This window comes from Helianthus annuus, chromosome 10 (assembly GCF_002127325.2).
Source record: "Helianthus annuus cultivar XRQ/B chromosome 10, HanXRQr2.0-SUNRISE, whole genome shotgun sequence".
NCBI lineage: Eukaryota > Viridiplantae > Streptophyta > Magnoliopsida > Asterales > Asteraceae > Helianthus > Helianthus annuus.
This window is the reverse complement of record NC_035442.2, coordinates 156,227,238-156,247,456: the sequence shown is the minus strand read 5'-3', so window position 1 is coordinate 156,247,456 and position 20,219 is coordinate 156,227,238. Positions and strand designations below refer to the sequence as shown.

General features: G+C 37.9%; 1 protein-coding gene and 1 long non-coding RNA gene across 3 annotated transcripts; one reads left to right on the top strand and one right to left on the bottom strand.

Annotated features, from left to right (window-relative positions):
- Nucleotides 1-243: 243 nt before the first annotated feature.
- Nucleotides 244-3,471, top strand: LOC110886142. 2 transcript variants are annotated; one of them, XR_004869822.1, is made up of 3 exons: nt 244-414; nt 1,983-2,208; nt 2,923-3,471. It is a non-coding gene; the product is annotated as an uncharacterized LOC110886142 (long non-coding RNA). The 2 variants fall into 2 exon arrangements; XR_004869821.1 differs by having other exon boundaries at nt 246-414; nt 1,996-2,208.
- A 64-nt stretch (nt 3,472-3,535) lies between these two features.
- On the bottom strand, nt 3,536-4,675 carry LOC110886141 (hydroxyproline O-galactosyltransferase GALT3-like). Its single transcript, XM_022133902.2, has one exon. It carries the CDS (start codon nt 4,630-4,632, stop codon nt 3,640-3,642), a length of 993 nt encoding a protein of 330 aa, XP_021989594.1. The 5' UTR covers nt 4,633-4,675; the 3' UTR covers nt 3,536-3,639.
- Nucleotides 4,676-20,219: the final 15,544 nt, after the last annotated feature.

Here is a 20,219-nt window from a genome sequence, read left to right as displayed (position 1 = left end):
ATTTGTATGAAAATGACAACAAAACGCAAACTTAAATGGTCTAGTCGCTAAAAAAACCTTTTTTTTGGACGAATTTAACAAATCTGGCCAAACTTTCCAACATCGAGGGTTGATCACGACAACGGTTAGACTCACCGCCGTCAATAAAATACACAACTTAACTTGATAACAAATAAAAAACTTGGTGGCTAAAACCTAAAAACAAAAGAATTGTGGCTGCCATAAAAACTTACCTAAAGTTGAGAGGTGAAATCTGAAAATAACAAACTGTGACTAAACGGCGTTGAAGCTTACTCACGGCCGCCGCCACCTCCATTAACGAGGGGCACCATTCTTACCTTCATTTCTTTCTTCATTTCATCGGCTGGTGCTCAATCTTTGTTTCGGATCGGGTCGGATCGGATCTGATCACTGGTACGTTTCTTAATTATATCCGAAAGTTCATCTGATATACATATGGTTTTTAGGGTTTATGTTATTGGCTTGATCCCCAATACGAATCTCGTTTATATATATTTATATGACTAGTAGATTATTAGTGTTCATTTTTCGAATTCGACTCGACAGTCTAACAGCTTAACCCTAACCTAGGTGAGCAACTAACTGATGGTTCAGTTGAGCCATAACTGCTATACCAATTAATTGTGCAGTGTGCACACCCCTAGACCTTTGAATGGTGCTGGTTTTGTTAGTTGGATTCTACTATTTTTGCTGTTTTGTTTTTGTTGGTGTCAGTTTGATTTTGTGAGGCAAAATTGGAATTGTTTTGATCTTTGAAAGGGTACTGATGTTAACTTGCCATTCTTGATGCGATTTTGAATATTCGTGCTTTCGAATGACTACTGCTGTTAATTTGTATTGGTGACATTGTTGTTAAAACGCCTAGGTGCAGCTTGTGCGCTGCGGCTTGAAAGTCGATGTTTTAGGCGATTAGGTGTAGGATCAGGTGATTTTGCAGCTGAATTCCGGCCAAAATCTGGCCAAAAGTGGTAAAAAATCCCCTAATTAAGGCTGGAATCAATCTATATAAGCCTAGGATAACGGCGTAAACCAGCCCTAAACAAGCCTAAAAATGGTATTTATACTACGCGCCTAGCTTAAAAAAGCCCTCGTTTTTTAGCGCTAGGCACTGGTTCCAGGCTCAGTCTTTGCACCTTGCATCCTTGACAACATAGACTTGGTGTAGATAAAAAAGAACTTGATATACTTTTTCAATGGAATTCAAATCATCAACAAATCTGCAGAATATTTCGATTGAATAAGTCGTTTTAGGAATAATATAGTCAGTCCTTGGTTTTAAAATGCGCGCATCAGGTGATACGATGCACTGTGATTACATGATGTGCGGCTCGAAATCGCATAATGCGCGCCTGATGCGCGCGTTTTTCTGAAATCGACCACTATAGAGTAAAATTGTACAATGAGCTCAATGTGCTTAATAAGCTTGCAGAATGAGCTGATGAAGTTGCTACGTGAGTTCCTACATAGAGTACTTGTACCTTTTGCATAAATTACTTGTACATGTAAGAGTTCAAGGCTTATTTTGGTTATATTGAACTTCTTTGATGGTACTTAAGCTATTGTTTTGTATGTATTTATTTAAATATCTAAATTTTTAGTATTTGAAGTTAACAAATTAAAATATTATCTATAAATAATTTTTTAAATAACAAATGCCTTGCATTAGTGACGCGCGCGCATCACGCATCGGCTTTTAGGATCAAAACTCATTGGAGCGCATGCGCATTGCACATTTTAAAACCAAGATACAGTCGAATCACAAATTTTCATAGTTTCTATACTGGATCTGTTCTATGCCATTATTACTTAGCTCTAGGGGAGGCAATTCTGACCCGAATGCATAAAATTGGGTCACTTTGGATCTTTTATTAATTACTACGGGTCAATTTGGGCTTCCTTGTAAAAATTAATGGGTCCAATTGGGTCAATTTTAAAAGGGGGAAGTATGCTTACTGTCCTAGGGTTTTTTCTTAGAGCTTGAACTTCAGTGAACATCATCATCATCATCATCATCAGCGATTCAGCGGCGGCATCTTCATCCTCTCCGGCCTCCACCGTCTCCTCCGCCACAAACCCGCCACCGTCTCCGCGTCTCTGTCGTCTCCTCCGCCACAAACCCCCCACCCTCCGCCGGCATCTTCATCATCGACGGGATCTTCATCAGCGACGGCATCTTTTCCGGTGAAGGTATCATCATTTCATGAGCGGGGTAGTTGATGGATTTGATGTGTGTCTGTGTAAATGTTTTAAATTTTGTTGTGAATTTGTTTGATTTTGTGGAGTTGTTTTGGAAATTGATAGATGAATAGCGTTTTTTTTTTGTTGTAAATGTTTCAGAAAAACATCTGTGATCGATGTTTTATAAGTTTGATGTTGAAGCTGTAATTTCTTTCTCTTATGATGATGAAATTCGATGATTTAAATGGCTGATTGTTTATTTTTTTCTTTCTAAATGTTTCAAAAACTTTATGTGTTCGACTGATACATATGTGATTGAAGTTTTTTTAGGTTTAACAGGAATGTTGATGTGTATTTGTTGATCAAGTGTATTTGTTGCATTATCTGCTACTTTGTTCCTATGACCGAGTCTTTCTGGCCCCTGTTTAGCTCTAAGATTTGTGCCTTGTATCTTTGTTTATTGATTATCAATTATGTATAGTGTAAGTTGTCCAATCTGATTAAAACCCACTCCAAAAACTTAACAGTGAGTTTGATTCCGAATTCTACAAATAGTGGCTCACACACACCACCTGTTTGTAGATTTCCAGAAAAACGTCACAAACCGTTTTACAACCATTGACTAAGGTCTACATCTGATCTTGAATTTGGCGGTGATGTACAATTGTTTAAGTTTTCTATTTGGTTTCTTGAATATGGTGGATCTTTCCCCCTTTCCTGCAGGTGGTTTATTCTGAACACATAACATATGGCAACCGAGCAAACAAGCAATGAAGGTCAACAAGAAAAGGGCAACGAGAACGCGGTACCAAACGCCAGCCTTTTAACCATTGGAGGATTTAGAAATGCAGTAATGGAGCAGTATCGTAAAGCGAAAGAGAACGCTGAAGCCTACCCTTACGTATGGGGTTCATATCTTATTGTATACGGCGGGTTTGGTCTATGGGTGGCATACAGATACAAAAAGCTTCGAAACACTGAAGACAGAGTTAGAGCCCTTCAAGAAAAACTTCGTACCCTTCGTCAAGAAAGAGACCCGACAAACTCATCTGCAGTGACTGAAAAGGTGAAATCATCTACGGATAAATAGTATGCAGGTAATCGCTTTGAATCGAATCCGTTTTTCTAGAAAGTGCTTTAGCGTATTAGATTTACGCTGACAACTGTGTAGATGAGTAAAGTTTTGATTTTTAACATCTTTTGAAGAGATGAATCTTGTTATAAATGACAATTTGGGGTTTGTTATAAATGAATCTTGTTCACGGAGTTTAATGTTCTTGTTTCAAATCTGGTTTATGAAGGATAACTATCGGTACATACATCATTAGAAAGATAATAGCAGTTAACCGATAATGGACTCTTTATTGTATACATTTCGATGTAAAAAAAAATAACAAAAAATGGTTAAGGAATTAAGCGTTACTAGTTTACTACTATGATCTAGGGTATATGGTACAATTTAGAAGGTTTAAGATCTTGGGTGACATTGAAATACTTTAGTGTCTGAATCCACTTTTCTGGAGTCTTCAAAAGGTGTACCGCCACCGTATTTGGCCAAAGTTCGTGTGTACATTTCGTTGGTGGGTCGGGATAGTTATACATAGACCACTTAGCGTTGTGCCGATTCTTTCCTCGTTGACCATCTTTCATCCAATCTCCAAAAACTTTGTCTTCAGGACCTTCTAGATGGCTTTTCGGGATCTCTGAATCTCTAATCCACTCGACGATATCCCATGATATCAAGTATCCCATTCCCGACATGTAACGCCCATAAGGATCCATACTATCACATGGGATAGTATACCCGTAATATAAATCTTCTCTTGGCAACGGCCTTAACGACTCTACTAAATTATCAAGCCGGAAGTACGCATCGTCATCACCTTTCATTACATAATGGTATGGCGGGTAGGACCCGCCGAACCCATCTGGCACGTCGTTTAACATATCTGGCAAGCTCGAGAAGAAGGTGTAGGTCTTACCCTTGTTCATATTCTCCGTGCAGTTCAAGATGATGATGTCATCATACCGCATGATCTCGAGTGCTATTAAGACCTTTTGGTCTTCTTTTGTAAGGTTGCAAAAGACGAACTTTACATCGACTCTTCCAGACTCCACTGTCTGGGTCCCATAAACGAGGCGGAGGAACTGGCGGCGCTGGTATTGGTCTGGGAGCGTTAGAATGGCGAGAAGGACACGGATTTCATCGTCTGAGGAACGTACGGGTAGAAGAGAGTTGTCGAAAGATGAATTATAAGAAGTGTAAGATAATGCACATTTGCTAAATGTTAACAAGTGGTCGAACCGGATTTCGTTTATGGAAGCTATGGTGCATAGAAACGCGATGAACAGGAAAGACGAGATGATGAACCGCCGGCCCTTTTCCGACTTTGCCATATTGAAAAACTTTGATTGAGGAATGGTTAAGATCATGATGGTATTAAAGATTATTAGAGAGTCAGTTTCTTGATATTGAGTCTACTAACTAGACTTTATACATCCTTTAAGGAAGGTGGAGAATAAAAAAGAGGGGGATTGGGGGGGGGGTGGGGTTGTTGAATGGACTATTTTGCCCTTGGGAAACTATGCAAGAGGAGGAAGTTAGATGAGTTTTGGTGGGGTGTTTTTGGTAAATATTAAAGTGTGACATAGTGAGGATGAGCCTAACTTAAATGGTACACTATAGTTATTGCTTGCATGTTGGTCAAAGTAAACCGAGTTTTTGGTCAACTCGTTTGTGTGTGTATTAGGTAATTTTGCATGATCATGAACATGGGCTTCCTGCTTAAATTGCGTCAAAGATGCTTCAACATGAAGGAAGGTTCACATAGATTCTAGGATTTGAATCTTCTGCTTAAATTACATAAAAAAATAAAATAAAATAAAATTATGATACCATCTCTACTAGTTTTACTTGAAACACATTTCAAGGATTCAACGCGGCAACGCCTTGGGTTCAGAGGAAAGACGCTGCGCGAAAAACGACTAGTTTCTGACTCTGTTTTTCGGTTTCTCGAGCCAGCATCGGTTATAAGAGTGGCACAATCGGTTTTCTTTTTCAAAACTAGTTCCGGGTATGGTCAAGAGGGTAAAGAATGGGGTATTGCAATAACTGGTGTGGGTTTGGAACCTGGTTTTAAAAAGAAAGTGATGGGGGTTACAGTTCCGGGTTTTGATCAGTTCGGGTCGAGTATAACTGAGACTTAGTTGATGGGTATTGCACCGATTGGTCCATCTCTATCGATCACCTACCTCACAAAACTATCATCCATCTTCCTTGCAATTCTTTCGGCACCCAAACCGTTTGTTCAACGATGTGTTTCTTTGAGGACTTGTGTCCGAAACTGTTGTTCTTCGATCGACAATAACTTGCGTCCAGAAGATATCCTCGACACTCGATCACTTTCTGATGTTTCAACACTTCATGATCTCCTGATGTATCCTTGATTCGTCATTCAGGTACCCAAAATTAAAGCAGAGTCAAAGAAGGTGGAAAAGCACGCGAAAGCCTGTGAGGATAATCAGCATGCCTTTGTCCCCCTGGCGTTTGACACGTTCGGCTCCTTGACGCCGGAGGCAGTTCGGTTCTTGTCTAGAGTGCAACGTGTGGTCCATAGCAACTTTTCGACCCCTCAGGGGCGGGGCTTTGTTTTCAGTAGATTGGGTTTTTCTATTCAGAAAGGGATGGCGGCGCAGTTTGTTGCTCGTCTACCTGCTATCCTTATGTAATTTGCCCTGATGTTTGGAATGAAATATTCTAAATCAAAAAAAAAAAAAAAAAAATTTAAATTTTACGCATTAGAAGCCTGATTACACTAGAAGCCTAACGTAACAACTTACGTTATTCAATTTATTAAGTTTTATAAACTAATATTAGTTTCACAAAACATGTCATTTGATGATTTTTCTATAGTTTTGAGCTTTTGTTTCCACACTAACTAATCAATTTAAATAGTTATTTTCGCTATTCGGTAAATGCAAGTTTTGTTGAAATAATTTAGGAAAAGGATTTAAATACCATAACAATATAAAGAGAGGTGAACATATATTAGGTTTAAAATTAATCAGTTGGTTACTTCTATCATTTAATATTTGGAAATGATATGTAACTTGCAAGTACGCAAAGAGATAAAGAGGAGATTATAACACATCTACTCCTTGATCTTTAACCGAAAATCAGACATGGTGAGTTACCAAAAATTGCTAGACAAAGATACTTTTATCATATTTTGCTAAGAGAAAAATGCCCGGATAGTCCATGTGGTTTTGCCTTTTTTCATCTATAGTCCCCAACTTTCTAAAATTACCTGAATAGTCCCCAAGTTCTCATTTTTTGTTCCCGGATAGTCCCTGGGTCTAACTTCAGTTTGTTTTCTCTGTTAAGAGGGTGTGAAATGACAAAAATACCCTTTCCTTAAAAGGCCAAACCACAGGGACTATCCGGGCATCTTCTTCATTTTTATTTGTAAAACCCCACCACCACACTTTATCTTCAACCTCCACCCACCATCACCCTCCTCCACCCTCCACCATCACCGCCACAGTCACTCTCCAGTTGTGAAGTAAAGATATTTGCTTGACAACCACGTCCCATCATAACAAATTCAAGGCTCTCAAAATTAATAAACAATAACAACAGTGCAGAAGGCATATGTATACCTGGGTATATCCAGGTTTTTGCAGCCTCTGGGTCAATACCAACGAAGCTAATTCTATCACCATCATCAGGGGCATCATGTTTTGGCTCCTGTTTGTTGGATTTGAGTCCAACGAATCCATCAAGTGTGGACTGACGAGAAGAAGTGGGTTTAATGTTAGGGACATATGAATTTGAAATTGAAACCCGGGTAGATGTGGCAGCAGCAGATGATCGTTCAGCGCAAGCGGCATCGATGGCTTCACAAACTGCAACCCAATCAGTTCCCTGAAGTACCAAAAACCAAGTCCAAAATCAAAAATTGAACACAGTAATGAAAGGGGATTTGTATAGGGCAGCTTACGTCGTCAGCGATGATAGTCGCCATTTCAGATTGTAATGGGCGGGCGGGGCGATAAGCGGCATACCACCGTTTCTTCTCCGACGACCAATGAATCACCTCCGCCATCATCGTTCATCATCACCACCGTCGCCTTCAATCTCCTTCAACAACCATCCTGCTCACCGTTCAACCACCTCCATAACCACCACCTCCGATCTCCACTGTCATCATCATCTTCACCTTACATCTTACCTTCTCCGGCGCCGTCTCCGACCAGCCTGCACATAGTTCACCGCCGACCTCCACCGTTATCTCCGGTGTCCGTCTCCGACCAACCTGCACATCACCGTCGTTCATATTTCATCGTTAATCATCTTCATCGAAGTCTGGCGGCTGAAATTTTCTAAAGGAATTTAGGATTTTGATCGTACAAGAAGCAAACGACATTTGAGAGTGAGAGGTTAATTTCTGCATTTGATTTGGTGGAGAGTGACTGTGGCGGTGATGGTGGAGGGTGGAGGAGGGTGATGGTGGGTGGAGGTTGAAGATGAAGTATGGTGGTGGGGTTTTATAAATAAAAATGAAGAAGATGCCCGGATAGTCCCTGTGGTTTGGCCTTTTAAGGAAAGGGTATTTTTGTCATTTCACACCCTCTTAACAGAGAAAACAAACTGAAGTTAGACCCAGGGACTATCCGGGAACAAAAAATGAAAACTTGGGGACTATTCAGGTAATTTTAGAAAGTTGGGGACTATAGGTGAAAAAAGGCGAAACCACATGGACTATCCGGGCATTTTTCTCTTTTGCCAACCAAAAACTTCTCATGTGCACCATGTTTTCTACTTTTCAAGAGTAAATTACGTTTTTGGCCCCTGTGGTTATATCACTTTTGCTATATTAGCCCAAAATAAGAATTTTTAACATATCTGCCCCCATGGTTTCTATAAATAACCATTTTGGCCCCTAAGTCTAACCAAAATGGTTAGTTATAGAGACCATAGGGGCAGATATGTTAAAAATTCTTATTTTAGGCTAATATAGTAAAAGTGATATAACCAGAGGGGCCAAAAACATAATTTACTCACTTTTCTTTGCAAATTAATTAGTTGGCTCTCTAAAAACGAACACCAACATGATGCACCTTATTTTTGGGAACAACCCAAGGGAACAAATTCATGCCTATTAATCCTTTTTTAACGATAAATTTCTTTTAATCCCTATTGTCTGGGAGATTTGAACCTAAGTCATCCCCTTCCAAATCGTGGTGTTTAAACTTTAAAGGCGTTGCTTTTGTCGATGAACAAACCCCATTTGTGCCTATGAATCCTTAATAAGAACCATGTCGACATTGCATAGTCTTAATAGATATGTCATTTAAATAGTAACATGTGAGTCTTTTAGCCAACTAACATTCACATGTACCATTTGCCCCACTATTAAGTCAAATTCAATTTAGTCTTGATATCCTGGAAAACGAAATGAAAAACATTCAGATGGATAATGCAGGAGAATTCACATCTCAAGATTTTAACAATAATGATGTTAGATAAATGTTGAACATTATGTTCATATTAATACATAAAATGATTTAATTGGATTATTTCTTTAAGATTTATTGGATTTTATCACCCCTAATTATTGGCTATTGGCCGCAGCCACCCCAACTATCACTTTGACGCCCGTCACCCCCAACTTAACACTTAGTATGTTCTGTCACCACGTCGTTAACTGATCACTAACTTTTGATCTTGGTACTATACTTTTAGGGGTGTCATAGGGATCTTATGAAGGTTTTAGGGATCTTAGGACACCCCAAAAGTATAGTAACAAGATCAAAAGTTAGTGATTAGTTAACGACATGGTGACAGAACACACTAATTGTTAAATTGGGGGTGACGGACGTCAAAGTGATAGTTGGGGGTGGCAACGGTCAACAGCCAATAGTTGAGGGGTGATAAATCCAATAACCCTTTCTTTCTAATAACATTTATTTGGATGATTAATTAAATGATTATAGTTAATCTTCACATTTATGTTAATTTTAAGTTTAACTAGGGTTAAGTCCGGCCGCAATGCGACGGGTGTATACAACTTCCAAAGTTACGTTAATTTTGTATTCAATTTAATGCATATGAAGTTAAACATGTGTTAAGTAACATTGGTTGTTTACATGTAGTCATGTAGATAACAAAAATTACATTCATTGTTTTTAACTACAAATATGTAAATAGTTTTACTTCTTCCCGCTAACAATGTTAGGCCTAGTGAAACCCGCTATAAGCGCATCGACTTCAATTTGCAAGTTAGCATGCTTAGTGCATATGTCCTTAACTCTTTCAGTTAGGTCATTCAGTTTATTATTTATTTGACGGTCCAATTCTAAAACCTCCTCTAAAAGCGGGGCTAGCTGTTCAAAGACGCCCACGTTATTGTTGGAAGTTGACATACTAATACAAAGGAATTAAGACATCATTTAAGTTATAACATAACCAAATAAAACATAATTATATGAACTAATTGAAAATTATTAGTATGTTGTTACAGACAGGCTCTAGAACATAAAACTTATCGTAATGGCAACTATAAACGCCATCTGAAGATGCATGCCCCTCACCGCCAATAAGTTATAGCGTAAACACTTAGACGTAAAGATCAAAATCAAAAAAACACAAAAAAATATACATTTTATTTTTTAAGTATGAAAAAGAATATTTAGGCTTAGAAATCTAGTTCATGCCGGTTGCTTTCATGAAGCCTTCACGGATCTTGTGAAAGTAGATTAAAAACATTATAGCCAATTCAACGAAATTATATTATAATACCATCAATTTGCAACAAAAGTGTTGACTTACTTACCGTTACTCAGAAGCACAACATGGTTGCAATAACTATTGTCATGCCAAATGAGGTGAACCATCATAGTAAATACTAAATATACCCTTTTGTGTCATGTAAATTCGAGCATTAACATATGCATTGCAAATAAGTCTGACTGTTACACAATAGTTTATATATCCAAACATGCCACAACCAAAAAAACCCAACAAAATAACCCAAGTTAAATGCATTTGATACAACTCAACAAAGGAACCATATGTTGAACAAATGACCCTCGATCAGGAAAGAGAAGGAGTTAAATACCCACAAGGGTTACAAACAATTAAACACAACATACAACCAAGGTATGCATAAAACACCTACAATGCAATGGGTACAAGTCAACCAAGCAGAAAGTTGTTGCAAATTGATAGTATCATATTATATAACCACACACATGCCTAAACTGCTTCAACCAATCAAAGAAAGTGAAGCCATAAGGCTTAGAGGCTAAACATTGCTATATTACACAATGTCATGCCAAATGTAAAGCCCATCGCCAGATAAAACATGCAACAAAAAAAAAAAAAAAACTCTCAAATGAGGTGTAACCCATCCTCATAGAGATCACCAACTATCTGACATAACAAAACCTTGTCCACGTCAACAAATAAAACATGCATCCACACAACAGTTTCTCGGATGAAAGAAAAAGTCCTCCCTCATTGAAAACAATATCTAAAAGAACAACGGTAACAAAAACAATTCAGAACAAAGATATCTAGCATCATCAAAAAAACCAAGCACAACCCATAAAAGCATCACATCTTCCATCAAGAAATGGATAATATACATCATCCCAAACAAATGTAATGTTCACCAAGCTGATTCTCGGATGAAAAACACATGTTCGTCGTCGTCAAAACAGTAACCACACATAAACAGTATTGAACAACATCAGAAAAGATACCAACAACTTTTATTAAACAAAACACATCTATCTAATGAAGCAAAGTTTCATCATCATCGGACAACAACAGCAAAAACATCAGAATCCAGGGATAAAAAAAATACGATCAAGATAGCCCTGAAAGGCTTAAATAATAGAAATCCCATATGTAGCAACAATTTGAACAATGGAACACATCCACGAGGCAACAACATCAAAACCCTAAACAAACCACCATTACCTTAATGATAGAAAAGGTTAGCCGGAGATAAACACACAAGAAGAATGAAGTTCACCGGCGATAGTAAACGTCGGCGATGGAGGCTTTAGACGGAGGAGGTAGCGATGGATTATGACAAGAAGCAAAGGTTATAACCTACACACTAGGGATGCGACGCATCACATCTCGATCACAAAGGGGAGCCAAAACACAAGGCATGGTCACGTCAATTGGAAGGCATGGTCACGTTGATTGGAAGGCATGGACACATCCATTCATCAAGGGTCACGATAGTTGAATGGTGTCTATTGGTTTAGTATAAATCAGTTCATGTAATCTCAATTGTAACATCACATTAACACTATTTACAATCAATTTAGATTTGGTTCTTATTGTTCTTGTTAGTATTGTATTCAGTTGATTATGGGATTGTTGTTCGTGTATTGATCAAACGGATAAACGATGCGATCATTGTGATTTGTTTCCGGAAGACAAATCATGGTCTGATTCCGGGACCAATTTTTTTTAACATTTGCAACCAGAATTACAATGCATATACCTAATTTTCCGATAGTGGGAGCAATATATGCTAGTGATTGAAATGACACCATATCATATAAAATAACATTAACTGGTCACCTTGCAATAAAAGGAAAATGACTTCTGGAAGATATTTTTATCATAAAATGGTATTTTTGTCACCACACTTGCAAGAAACCATAGGTAATAGGTATTTGTTTTAGTTTTACTCACACTGATAGAAAATAACTATCTTTCACAAAAGGTTCAAACATATTATCACACCGTGGGTCATTTTGACCGTCTCAATACTAGCCATGGATCATAAATGAAAAATGTTGGTGGTATTTCAACCGTTGCAAATGTAAGTCGCAAATACTCTTTGACGTTGGACGAAACTTTCACTGTTACCAAACCTTTTTCTTGTAGTGTTGAAATCCTTAAGAGTCTGATATATCTACAGAATGTTTTTAATCTTTTGCATTTTGCTTACCAAGGGTGAGCGAATATTTTAATTAATATAATTCGCAAATTTGGAACAATTTATAAAGCCATCACTAAAGTAAAAATTATTTCATTTGTTAATGCAATAAGTGTCCGTCACGACCTCACCTATTTCTTTTTCTAACAATCTCCGAAACTTGTTCAGAAACGTTAGTCATCAACAAAAGCAGTTGCATTCGTAATAACTATAATACAACTAGTAGTATACCCGTCCGGTGGACGAGTTTTTTTTGTGCCGTAATGACAAAATACGTGAAATATTTCAAAAGAAGAAACGTGTAATATTCCGTTTCAGCTCATTTGTAAATATAGGATTCAACCGTATAGATTATTATAGATGAATATTTACTTTTTATGAAAGGGCAAAGGTTTGGTTGGTAAAATAAGTTGACCTAATATTTATGTATTAATTTTAAAACTTTAATCTAAAACCTGAATTATTAAAATAAAATTGTTGAAGTGAGAAAATCGAAATGCATACCTGTCCTTTTATTCTTGTTAATCCACAGTAAATATACTAAATATCGTGTAAAAAGTAAGAATTATAAGCTAATGAACATGATTGATACATAACCAATTTTAACAAAAATCGTGATTGTAAAATAGACGGTTATACAATATAGTTTGAAAAATCCATAACATACAACATGACATGAAAGATGATTTTTCCATATTATAATCTAAAACGTTACATGATATATGCACCTACAACTACTACTATCTACATAGTAGAAAATATACATATTTTTCCAAAACGAAAAAAGAAAACTGATCTCAAGCATTAAGATAGTAACTACGACCTATAAGCTAGCCTCACTCCTTCAACTTCAATAATTGGAAAAATTATCTGTAATGCATCCTGGTTTCAACTGAAAAACCCCTTCATTTGTTAAGTTAAATAAGCTAAGATGATACTAAACCTTGCAAAATAACGTATATGGGAATCTTGATTACTCAGCAGAACAAACCTAACTCCAATCCATAACCACTTAGGGTTGGGTAGAGGTAAGAGGAGGTGACAAAATCCATAAATGTCACGGCCCTCGGCCCCGGTTTGACCCGGTCCAGAGCCGGGAGGCAGGAAATCCCGTGGTATCTTATTTAAGTGACAGCGGAAGTCTTTTTAAGCAGGATCGTTTAATATTAAAACTGCTCGTTTATATATAATATAGGGATAAATCCCATAATTTACAATAAGGTGATTTCATTGGGAAATCTTTATTTCTCAAAACATGTTTCTTTATTTATTTACATTGAGCCACTTTTCTAAGCTTGTAGTGCTCCACGACACTTTTTCTTTGCTCACAACAGATCACCTGAAACATGTTTGAAAAAGGTTTTGTCAGCAGGGAAATACTGAGTGAATCATTCATTTTACTGAAAACGACACATTTGTTATAAATTACAGTATTAAGAGCGATTACAATGTTTCTGATATCAAACCAACTACCCACAGTACTTGTCACTCGAACATCCATCGGTAGCCTCTTTGCCCGATGGTGTCTGTGACTATGGTCATATCACTCATTGGCTAACTCGTTGTCCAATAGTGACGGTTATCAAGTAATGTAAACAAAACCCCACATACCGGCTGTAATTTGGTGATTACAAAGACTTAATCCCTGTAATTATAACTTTGACAATAACTTGGAGTTTTGTAAAATAGTTGATAAAAAGAGAATGACTCACATTGCAGATTTAACGAGCAGAGTATAAGCCTAATGATTAGCCTTGATTAACCTAATTTAAATAACAATGCACACAAACGGGTTAGTAACTAATACAGCAGTTACGACAATTCACGAGATTAAACCCTCACAACTAACAAAGTGCAATACTTAACAATTCAGCGGATTCACAACGAATGACAGAGTATAGCCCGAGTTCGGACAGCACTCAAACATTCAAGTCGAAATCACAATGAATAACAAAGTATAAACTCAATTTGAGCAGCACTCAAACAATCGTTGGATAGTTACAATCGATCGGACGTTGAATCGTAATAGCGATCGAGTTATTACCCTGTTTGTCGCAGCAGCGATTCGTGAATTGTGTGTGTTTGTAGTATTTTTGCTATAACTCAGCGTATGATGGGAATTTGGACGTCGAAGTAACAGAAAATTTCAAGTCCCAAGGCGCTCTATTTATACTGAATTTTTGTACCTCCCGCGTGTCGCGACAGGAACATGTGCGTCTGTCGCGTGTCGCGACGGGTAACAAAAGTAGGGTAGGGTGTTTCGTGTCCTAGATAGCCTTGGTGAGTTGTCTGTACGATTAATTTCAGCTTCAACAACGAATTTTGAAGATAAATATAGATTAGGGTTTACCTCCCTTTGAGTTTTAGAGGCCCTGATCCTGATTCCGATTGTTATGAAAATTTTAGGGTTTATGCGAAATTACTTGGGTTTCTCAATTAGGGTTTCCTTAATAGATAATTAACACACTAAATATTAATTTTAGTGAGAGTTGTTACATCCTTCCCACCTTAAGAAAAATCTCGTCCTCGAGATTTACTGGAATAAGTGAGGATATTTCCGCTTCATTTCTGATTCCAGCTCCCAAGTGTATTCTGGTCCTCTTTTTGAATCTCATTTGACTTTGACTAGCACTAGTCGCTTGTGTTTGAGAAACTTGACTTTCTTGTCTTCTATTTGCAGTGGTTTCTCTACGAATTTTAACTTTTCATTTACCTCTACATCTTGAAGAGGTACTACCAGGGATTCGTCTGATAAACATTTCTTGAGATGGGATACATGAAATACATCATGTACTCCAGCTAGTTCTTCTGGTAGTTGTAAGCGATAAGCAACTGGTCCTATTCGTTGCATTACTGAAAATGGTCCTACGTATCTTGGACTCAGCTTTCCTTTCTTACCGAATCGTACTACTCCCTTCCAAGAAGAGACTTCCAAAAGTACCTTGTCTCCTACTTGAAATTCTAGTGGCTTGCGGCGATTGTCGGCATAGCTTTTCTGACGATCTCTAGCAGTCTTCAGCCTTTCCTTGATTTGAGTTATCTTGTCTGTGGTTTCTTGTACAATTTCTGGACCCGATAATTGACTTTCTCCTATTTCTGCCCAACAAACTGGAGTTCTGCACTTGCGTCCATACAGTGCTTCGAATGGAGCAGCTTCGATGCTTGTATGATAACTATTGTTATAGGAGAATTAAATTAAGGGTAAGTGGCTATCCCAATTACCACCAAAATCAATTACACATGCTCGAAGCATGTCTTCCAAGGTTTGGATCGTCCTTTCACTTTGTCCGTCCGTTTGAGGATGATATGCAGTACTCAAATTGAGTCGGGTTCCCATTGCTTCCTGGAAACTAGTCCAGAAATGGGAAGTGAAACGACTATCCCTATCTGATACAATGGAGAGTGGGACTCCGTGTAAAGATACTACTTCATCTACATATAATTTGGCTAATCTTTCCATGCTAAAGGTTTCCTTCATTCGTAGAAAATGAGCTGATTTGGTTAATCGATTCACAATTACCCAAATCGCATCATTACCTTTTCTGGTTTTGGGTAACTTAGTAACAAAATCCATTGTTATGAGTTCCCATTTCCATACAGGCATTTCTAACCGTTGTAATAGTCCTGAAGGTTTCTGGTGTTCGGCTTTAACTTGTGAACAAGTAAGACACTTAGATACGTATTCAGCTATATTATTTTTCATTCCTATCCACCAGAAATTGTTTCTTAAATCTTGGTACATCTTATTGTTTCCTGGATGTACGGTATACCTAGATTTATGAGCTTCTTCTAAAATCTTATTTCTTAATTCTCCTTGCTTAGGTACCCAAATTCGTTTCTTGTGGAATTTCTAAATTCCATCATTTCCTTGCTCTAGTTCCTTTATATAACCTTTCATTCCTTCAGCATCATCCTTGATTGCTGTTTCCTGAACTTTCTTTAATTGTTCCATTAAATCTACTTGTAGATTTAATCTAAGAGCACGGACTCGCTTTTGTTTTTCCTGATACTTACGACTTAAGGCATCTGCGACTACGTTCGCCTTTCCTTCGTGATATTGAATATCACAGTCGTAGTCGCTTAGGATTTCCATCCATCTTCTTTGCCTCATATTTAACTCTTTTTGCCCAAATATGTACCTTAAACTTTTATGATCTGTATAAACAGTAAACTTACTTCCATACAGATAATGTCTCTAGATTTTAAGGGCAAAAATTATGGCTCCCAATTCTAAGTCATGAGTCGTATAATTTTCCTCGTGCTTTTTCAATTGCCGGGAGGCATACGCAATTACCTTCATGCATTGCATCAACACACATCCGAATCCTAATTTTGAAGCATCACAATATACTTCAAAATCTTCTGTTCCTTCGGGCAATACTAAAATTGGAGCATTCGTCAATCGGTGCTTTAAAATTTTAAAAGCTTCTTCTTGTCTATGTCCCCATTCAAACTTAGTGGCTTTACAGGTCAACTTAGTCAAAGGTACAGCTATCTTAGAGAAATCCTTAATAAATCGTCTGTAGTATCCAGCTAAGCCTAGAAAACTTCTAATTTCCATAGCTGTTTGCGGGACCTTCCATTTGGTGATTGCTTCTATTTTAGCAGGATCTACGTGAATTCCTTCGTGATTCACCATGTGACCTAAAAATTGTACTTCTTGCAGCCAGAATTCACACTTCGAGAATTTGGCGTAAAGTTTTTCTTTTCTTAACAAAGTTAAGAGTGCATGTAGGTGCTTACCATGTTCTTCCTGACTTTTGGAATAAATAAGTATATCGTCGATGAAAACGATTACAAATTTATCCAAGTATGGTTTACAGATCCGATTCATCATGTCCATAAATGCTGCTGGGGCGTTTGTTAGTCTAAAGGGCATGACTGTAAACTCAAAATGACCATACCTAGTTCTGAAAGCAATTTTAGGTATGTCTTCTTCTTGTACTTTCAGCTGGTGATATCCGGAGCGTAAGTCTATCTTAGAAAAATACCTAGCGCCTTGAAGTTGATCAAAAAGATCGTCAATCCTAGGTAATGGGTACCGAATCTTAATTGTAACCTTATTTAGTTCCCTATAATCGATACACATTCTCATCGATCCATCTTTCTTTTTCACAAACAACACTGGTGCTCCCCAAGGGTATGAACTAGGTTGTATAAATCCTTTGCTTAGTAATTCATCTAATTGTTTCTTCAATTCTAGCATTTCGGTGGGTGCTAATCGACAAGGTGCCTTGGCTATCGGTGTAGTACCCGGAATTAGATGAATTCTAAACTCTACTTCTCTAACAGGTGGTAACCCAGGTAATTCTTCCGGAAAGACGTCTGGGTATTCTAAGACTATAGGGATGTTCTGGAGTTCCTTACTTTTAGTGTTAATGATTACCGAAATCATATACACCATTTCTTGTTTTCTTGAATAACTAGCCAGCTTCATTACTGAAATGAATTTCAGTGGCTTTCGTGGTTTATCTCCTGTAATTAAAATTACCTCTCCTGTGGGAGTACGGATTTCTACGGAATTCTTATCACAAAGGATTCGAGCATGGATGGCTATCAACCAATCCATTCCTAACACTACATCGAATCCGGCTAACTTCATAGGTAACAGGTTTGCAGAAAACTTATGGCCTAACAGTTCTATCTTTCCTTCTTGCAAAACCTTATTTATGTTAACAGAATTCCCATCTGCTGTTTCGACTGTAAAAATTTGCCTAAGGGTGGTTAAGGGTAAATTAAGAGCTTGGCAGAATGAAGTATTGATAAAACTTTGGTTTGCACCAGAGTCAAATAATACTTTTGCATAAACATCGTGAACTAAGAACGTACCAGCTATTACATCTGGGATGAGTTCTGCTTCCTGGGTGGTTAGCTGGAATGCTCTAGCATTTTTCTTAGTAGCTCCGTCAGCTGGTTTGCCTTTGTTATCTGCTGGTTTAACCAATTTAGGGCATTCGGGTTTGAAATGCCCACCTTCTCCGCAATTATAGCAGACCCTGGTCATTTTCCTACAATCTTCCTCGCGATGTCCTATCATTTTGCAAAAGTTGCAGGTTACATTGCATCTTCCAAAATGATTCTTTTTGCAATTTCTGCAAAAAGGCGGATTTGCGGTTTGCCTCATTCCTCTCTTTTTAAACCTATTATTATTATTACCCAAACGAAATCCTTGGGTAATCTTTTGTGCCAATTCCTTCTTTCAATCATCTTCTCTTGCACGTACCAGTTCATCAGTTAGGGTATTAGCTAATTCCACAGCATCGTCAATAGTGCGAGGTCTCGCAGCTTTAACGATGTTACGGAATTCACTAATTAATCCCCAAACATAACGGGATATGAGTACCGGTTCTGGCGAAGCCAGTGTTGGTACCACTCTCGCATATTCAAAGAATGTCGAAGTATAACCACGACAATCTACCCCCGTCATACGATGATTTAGGAACTTGTTTGTCATTTGTTCCTTTTCATATTCGGGACAGAATTTTCTTTCTACAAGATTCTTAAATTCTTCCCAGTTCATAGCATAAGCCATCCTTCTTCCTTTTGCTTGTAATACGGTGTTCCACCATTCTAGTGCCCCTTCTTTGAACAAATTTGACGCATACATATCCTGATCTTCTTCGGCACACTTACTTATTGCAATTACTGCTTCGGTTTTCTCTAACCAACGCAGTACGGCAGTTGCTCCTTCGTTGCCTGCAAATTCAGCAGGTTTGCAAGCAAGAAATTCTTTGTAAGTGCAACCAGGAGTTGCAACTTTCATTTTCTTAGGAAGTGGAGCCTGTCGTGGATTATTATCGTCATGATTGCCGCCTCCATTTACATTATGACTAAAATTGTCTTCCTGAGTACGTTTACTAGGAATAATTTGTTGCGGTTCAACAGGTTTTTGAGCAGCAGCCATGATTGCAGGAATGGCATTAGCTATACCTTGAGTGATGATATTTTCAATATCTTGTCTAGTCATGTACTGGTTTTCCTGATTTTGCTCAGATTGATTCCCTTCATTAACGGGTTCATTACTAGCGTTTTCCATCTGATAATTATTATAGATATAACTATTAGTATCAAATGACTGTAACTAAAACAATGGCAAGTAATCACAATAATCTCTTTCACATCACACATATATATATATATAGTCAAAATTGTCGAGGTTTCGACTTCTATTTTGTTTTATAGATTATATAGGCATCCATACACACTGTTTATCTTACAATGTTTTGTTTCCCATTTTACAGAGTTATATTTTTCTACTACTGTTATTATACATATATTTTTCCCAACCCCACTATTCTTTGATCAACTGGCCTTTTAGTAGCGACGCTCCCTCTCGTCGTATTTCCAGGAGATTAGTTCCCCCATTTCGGGGATCCTATTCCCTGTACCTATCAGCTCTTCACCGAACTGACGAAGTTCGGCTAAGTTTTCGTTGCTCATTAGAGGATTGGGGATAGGTTCTGGATCAAACTGTGGGAGGAAGAAATAAGGACTGTTGATCATATTTTGGAATTGCCAGTCATTCGTCCACCATTCTTCCATTTGGCCTAAAGGTCGAGTGTGGATTAGTGGGTCTGGAAGCTGGTTCCAGATTTACAGGAAGTTGATTTTCGGTCGGGTAAGGATATAGATTATTATGGATAGGGCTAATGACATCACAATTTGCCATTATACGGTCTATTTCGTCTTGAAAGGTGATTTCTTCAGGTTGTCTAGAGCTTTCTCCAATTTCTATTCCTTTTTGTTTAGAATCTTTTCTGATTTCTATCTCTGCTGGCTTAGAACTCTCTCCGGTTTCTATTCCTTTTCCTCTGTCTATAGGGTTTTCTATTTTGGGGAGTTTCCTAGTGGCTGGCTTTCTCCTGCGCACTTTCCTCCATCCTACATATCTTATTCTCTTTTTAGGTTTTGCTTTTTCCAGCGGTGGAGCTTGGAATTCCAGAGGTTCCTCTATGTCAGCAATATAACCAGTAAAGTCGTGGGAGACTTCAATTGGTACTGGGTAGAGGTTGAGATTCTGAAATGCTCCCGATATCTCATTCATGCTGGATAGCA